The sequence below is a fragment of the Myotis lucifugus genome, unplaced genomic scaffold (assembly GCF_000147115.1).
Source record: "Myotis lucifugus unplaced genomic scaffold, Myoluc2.0 scaffold_534, whole genome shotgun sequence".
Classification (NCBI taxonomy): domain Eukaryota; kingdom Metazoa; phylum Chordata; class Mammalia; order Chiroptera; family Vespertilionidae; genus Myotis; species Myotis lucifugus.
The window spans coordinates 489663-495524 of record NW_005871582.1 but is presented as its reverse complement, the minus strand read 5'-3'; the positions used below and the strand labels follow the sequence as shown (position 1 = coordinate 495524).

At 58.5% G+C, this 5862-nt stretch overlaps 1 protein-coding gene across 1 annotated transcript in view; it reads right to left on the bottom strand.

Moving 5' to 3' along the window:
- Positions 1 to 5862, bottom strand: part of LOC102424469 (MAM domain-containing glycosylphosphatidylinositol anchor protein 1) — a 53998-nt gene that overhangs the window by 1914 nt on the left and 46222 nt on the right. The window contains exons 9-12 of the mRNA XM_023745321.1: positions 5721 to 5857; positions 5451 to 5474; positions 4335 to 4487; positions 3642 to 3820 (exon numbers count right to left, since the gene is read on the bottom strand). Of these exons, the coding sequence (XP_023601089.1) occupies positions 3642 to 3820; positions 4335 to 4487; positions 5451 to 5474; positions 5721 to 5857 (493 nt within the window). The remainder of the gene's footprint in view (positions 1 to 3641; positions 3821 to 4334; positions 4488 to 5450; positions 5475 to 5720; positions 5858 to 5862) is intronic.

Below are 5862 nucleotides of genomic sequence, written 5' to 3'. Positions count from 1 at the left end.
ACACACACACACACACACACACACACACACACCCCTCCGCCCTCTCGACAGGGAACTGGTCCCAGGATGATGGGCCCACGTCTGCGCTCACAGCAGGATTCCAAAACACACAACGCATACCCATGATACGTGGGATGATTTCTGGAAGTACAGCAACAAACTACAATTTTAATACTTTTATATGTTTTAAGATGTGAATAAAGCTAGCCCTTTGAATCCACGGCTCTCCCAGCCTACCCTGAGCCCCCAGTGACATAAAAGACCCGGCTCAGAGGGAAGAGGAGTGGACTCAGGCGGTGCAGGGTGGCTGGCATAGCTGCCCACAGACAAAGCCACACCATCTGTGACACCAGACAGACAGACCCCCTGTGGGGGAGAGCCACCAAATGTTACCTGCTGAGATGAAAGGACTTGGCTTGGACCAAAAAGAGCCCTCGAAACACAAGGTCTGGGGACAGCTGGTGCCTAGAGCTGCCAGGTAGGGTGGGCGGGGAGGGCAGAGGAGGGACTGGGACAGCAAGAAATGCCCCTTTCCCCAGCAGCAGATCCAGGCCTGGGCAGGGGACCCTCGCCAGCAGATGGGGCCACGAGAGGGCTGCCACCAGCACCCAGTGGCCAGGGGGTGCCACACTGACTCCAGCAGGCTCAAGCCCCAGTGCCTTCCGGGCTCCCCACCAGCCCCAAAGGGACCTCTTTCCCTCCCCCTTCCTGGAGATCTCCCCCTGTCCCTACCCCACTTGGGGTCCAGCCTCATTCATACCTTTTCTTCCTCCTGCACCACCCTGTCCCAAGGACACTGATAAGGGAACCCCACTTTTCACTGTTCAAACAAAAATTGAATTTCTGCCCCCTTCCCTGAGCCCCCCATTAGCTCCAAGATCTCCCTGCTCAGGGGCTTCCTGACAGAATTCAGTGTCGACCTTCAAACCCCCTTAAGGGCGGGCCTGCTCAGTGCGTTCTCCCCTGTGTTCCTCAGCCGAATGGGGAATGGGCCTGCATGGCGGAGCCTGGACATACGCCCGCTTTCCAGCCTCTGGGCTTTGCCTCGGCTGCTCCCACTGCTGAGATGCCCCTCCCGACCACATCCCCCTCGCCAAACCCTCCCTGTGCTTCCAGATTTCTCTGAATGGTCGCCTCCTCCCAGAAGTCTTCCCAGGCGTTGGCTGGGAGTTCTCTACGCTTCCAGGGAGCTCTGAGCCCTCAAACTGCAGCCCCCAGGCCCCGCCCGCTCTCCGCGCAGGGCCATGGCAGTTACTGGGAGTCCCATCTTCTCTTTCCTGTGACTCCTTGAGGGAAAGTCTGCATCCAATTGCTATTGGTTCTCAAGAATTAAATGTGAGAATTTTTCACAACTGTCATCAGGACTGACAGAGGACTTCCATGAGATCTCAGGATTCCAAGTTACCTCGGGGCTTATCATTCATTCAACTAATCGAGCACCACGATGTTCCAGGCACTATTCTAGGCACCAGAGATACGTCCTTGAGTAAGACAAGGACCCTGCCGTGCGCGCTCTCTTGGTGGCAAGCACTGGACAGAAAATAATTCAGGGGCTGCCAGGGACCTCTCTGAGGAAGCCTGCGTGAGGGGACAGGAAGAAGGTTCCAGGCCAGAGGGACATCATAAGCAAAGGCTTCTAAGGCAGGAGGAACCTGCCTTGAATATTTAAAGAAACGCAAGGAGACCCGTGTGCTCAGCCCACGTGGTCGCCAGAGGAAGAGCAGGAGAAAATGAGGCCAGAGAAGCAGGCAGGGTCCAGTCAGGTATGGGAGGCCTGGGGAAGATGGAGGGGAGGGGACAGAGCCGGGAGTCGCACGGGATGGACAGGGGTCCCCTCCACAGCACCCCCGCGGACAGTCTTCCTGTCCAGGGACAGGACAGCCCCCTCTTGCTGGGCACATCTGATGCTTACAGGGTCCTTTCAGTTGGAATCAAATCTGCCCCCAGAGGCTTCCCCTGACAGCTCGTTCCACGTCCTGGGGAACACGGACAAGTTCTGGAGCCCACACACCTGACATCCCAGCTTCCAAGGCCTGGTTTCCCGGGGGCCCACTGCACCCTGCATGTTCCTCCTCTTGGCAGCTGGGTCCCAGGCCCCTCCTGAGTTGGGGATAAAATGACCAACTCTCTGAGTTTTCCTGGGTTGTGGGATTTTCACTATAAAACTGGGAAAGACTTGGGCAAAGCAGAGTTGGTTTCATTGGTTACTCGAGCTGGGAAGCAAATGGAAACAGAGGGCTGGGCAGAGCAGCCCTGGTCACCCCAGCCCCCCGCCCCCTTAGGGCAGAGCAGGCAGCCATGGTCACCCCCAACACACACACCTAGGGCAGAGCAGGCAGCCCTGGTCAGTCCCCCCGCACCTACCCCAGAGGAGGCTTCCCACAAAGCCCAGAGCCAGCCAGGGGCAAACTGGTCTGTGCAGATGGTCTGGGGCCCAGGGTACGAGGACCCTCCACCCCACCCCATTCCAGTTCACCCGTTCAGCTTGACCCGTCATGCGGGCTGTGCGGACTCCTCCATGGTGAGCCTTTAGGTCTACACTTGCTTAAAGTCTCTCCTCTACTGGGCAGCCTTGGAGAACAACTAAGTGTTCTGTGGCCTGGCGAGGCACGGCCACTGCAACGCACAGTTCAGAGGGAAAACAAGACTCAGACAGTGTAAAATTGGAGGGGGGGAGGGTAATAAATGTGTACTGCTTCTATATGCGTAAAGTATCCCTGGGAATTTCCCCAAAAATCTAGGACAATGATTGCCTTTGGGGTGGGGCTACAGGGGGCAGGAGGACTGGGATGCGGGACTCTCATCATGCACCTTTTGACCCATAGAGAATATGTTACCTCTCCCATAAGTAAGGAAACAAGCAAACACATGAAATTCTTTAAGTTGTCAATTCCTCAGAGTCTTCTATAACCAGGCCCGAGTCGGCCCCCAGCACCAGCGGCCTTGGCCCCTCTCCTTCTGCTGCGGGCACGTGCCACAGTGGCCACTAAATCGCATCTGGCACAGTTAGCTGCTCAGTGTCTGTCTCTCTGACCTGACCGTGGTGCCGAGAGAACAGGGAGCATGTCCATGCGGTCACTGCAGCTCCTGGGGCCGGCACAGGGCCGCGCTCTGCGGCCAAGGCTGCGCAGACGAGCTCAGCGGTTCATATGACGCTACTGCCGGTGCCACCTCTCCCTCAGGGACTCTCAGGTCACACCCACATCAGGAAGCAGACTTCCTCCCACGGCACACAAAGCAGCACCCTCCCAGCTCTGTGTCTGGGGTCTGGGAGTCAGGCAGGTTTGGGCTGCTGTGTGGGTGCTTAACCTCGCAGGCACCGCCCTCCCCGGGTGGTTGTGAGGGACGATGAGACCACAGATGCAGAGCACCCGGATGTCACGTGGCACCTGGCAGACACTCGGTACAAGCGACTTCTTAGCTGTTTCCTCCATCCCCTCGTGACCCCACCTCATCCTGCTGTTGCCATTTGCCCCCAGACTCTGGCAGCCTGAACATCTCAAAACCCCACACGAGCTGGCTCTGGACCCCCCCTTTGCACAGATTCTGCCCACAACCCTCCAAGGATCTGGGATTCATCCACGTTGGGAAAGCCAGGCCCCGTGTGGCAGTGCCTAGCCTCCTGGGGACCCCCTCTCCGCCCCCAGCCCAACATGCAGGGCAGACTCCCAGTCTCCTGACTCACCGATGTGCTTCCCGTACATGTGGTAGAAGAAGGAGACGCAGTAGAACTTGGCGCTGGCGTTGTACAGGGGACTCACCAACCGCGCCCGGTCCCCCAGCTCCCGGGGCCTGGACGTCTCAATGAACATGTAGTAGCCTGTGGGGGAGGGGAGACACCAACAGCCTCCTCTTCACCCCACCCAGACCTCTTGCCTCCCGAGTCCTTCTCAGCCATGGTTTCAGCTACAAACACCAGGGGCCTTGCCCAGCCCACCCACCCTCCCAGCCTTGCCCAGCCCACCTGCCCTCCCAGCCTCTCAGCACGGGGTCTAGGCCAGCCTGCACGAGTCCTTAGCCTTGCTGAAGCTCTTCCTCCTGATCCTCCGTGTGGACAGGCTGTGTCTCCCTCAGACGGGGGCCCCTTAGGACAGGGCTGTGTCCCCCCTCAGACTGCGGCTCCCTGAGGACAGGGCATGTCCCCCTCAGACTGGGGCCCCCTGAGGACAGGGCTGTGTCCCCCCCCAGATTGGGGCTCCCTGAGGGCAGGGCTGTGTCCCCCCCCCAGATTGGGGCTCCCTAAGGGCAGGGCTGTGTCTCCCCCATTAGACTGGGCTCCCAGAGGCCAGACCCCTGACGCAGTCCTCATTCCTAGCAATAGGCCATGTCCTCACCCTCAGGGGTGCCGCTGACGTCAGTGGGGGGACCGGTATTGGGAGAGCGCTTGGGGTTCTGGGTTAGGGCGTTCTGCCGAGTCCAGTCAAAGTTGTCCGTCAGGTCCTGGGTGTAGCCACAGATCTTCTCATCCTCGAAGTGGCAGGTGTTGTCTGCACGGGCGGGGAGTGGGGGTGAGACACAGAGGGTCGGCCTCCGGGGGTCCTCTGGTCCGGCTCTGCCTCCCTGCCACCCCCGGGAGCTCCCCAGCAGTGGGCCCAGGATCCCAAGGCTTGAGAAGCCAGGCAACAGGGCCCCTGGCTAACTGTGCCCAGATCAGGACTCCTTCGCCTTTTGTGCCACCACAGACCTCCTGGAGCTAGTGCAGTCCAAGGACCCCATCTCGGAGTAACAATTTTAGATGCACAAAGTGAAATACAAAAGGTTGCACAGAAAATCAGTTATACTGAGAGTTGTCACATGTTTCTAAACAAACTTGCGTTACAGTAAGTGGGCTTCTTCGTTGTCTAATTAAATCAGGAGATCTGGTGTTCGGTCTAGTAACTACCGTGGTTTTGAAAGGCTACTGGATGTAACTGGTATGGAGAGAGGGCTGCAACTTGAGGTGATTGATGTGCAAACCTCAGACTTCTGGGGACAGTCCCAGGTAGCGACCACACTACTGTGCTTGGCTGCCTACATTCCCCATCGAAGGTGACGTTACATTTCCGCTAGAAGTTGGGGAAAATAAAGGAGTGTGTGCCGTCCAGGCTCCGGATCCACAGACCCTCCTAAATTCTGTACACAGATCCTTTGGGGGTCCATGGATCTCAGGTGAAGGACACCTGCTCCAGAGAACAGGGGACACGGGTGAGCCTGGACTTTCTTTTGGGGACAGTGAGGAGGAAGGTCCTGAGTTAGAGGTGTTCCCCAGCCCCACCCTTGTCCCCCTCCTTTAAGGCCCAGAATAAATCCTGGATGCAAACATGTCCAAGCCCAGCCCTGCTCCCTTCTGCTTCTCCTTCCAGCCGCTGGCCTCCATCCCATGTTCTCTCCGAGTATTTCTTCGGGTCCCTTCCTCCCACCAGGGGTGCTTTTGTGTCCCTAAGAAGGAAAAGTGGGTGGAAGTGTCTCACCTGACAGACTGGGAGAGTTGATAGCTGAGAAAGCAAGCAAGATAGCCAAGTCAGAACCGAGAGGGGCTGTGCAGAGGGGCCCGAGCTTCGGACCAGGGGCAGGGTCCCCGGGGCCAGGACTGGGAGCCAGAGGGGCCTGGCCTCAGAGACAGAGCAGGACACAGCACAGTGGTGGGACCCACGCTCAGGGACCGTGTGGGAAGGGGGGAGGGGATCCCCTGGACACCAGATGGACCCGCCCTTCGCACTCCCACCACCACCACCACCTACGCTCTGTGTAGTGGATGATGCGGGAGGCCATGTCACCGGCCCCATAGGTGGTGTAGGGCGTGAGGCGGACCTCGTAGCTGTGGGGCACGCGGAGGTCGGTCAGCATGTACTCCAGCAGCTGCCCCTTCTCCACACGCCTCAC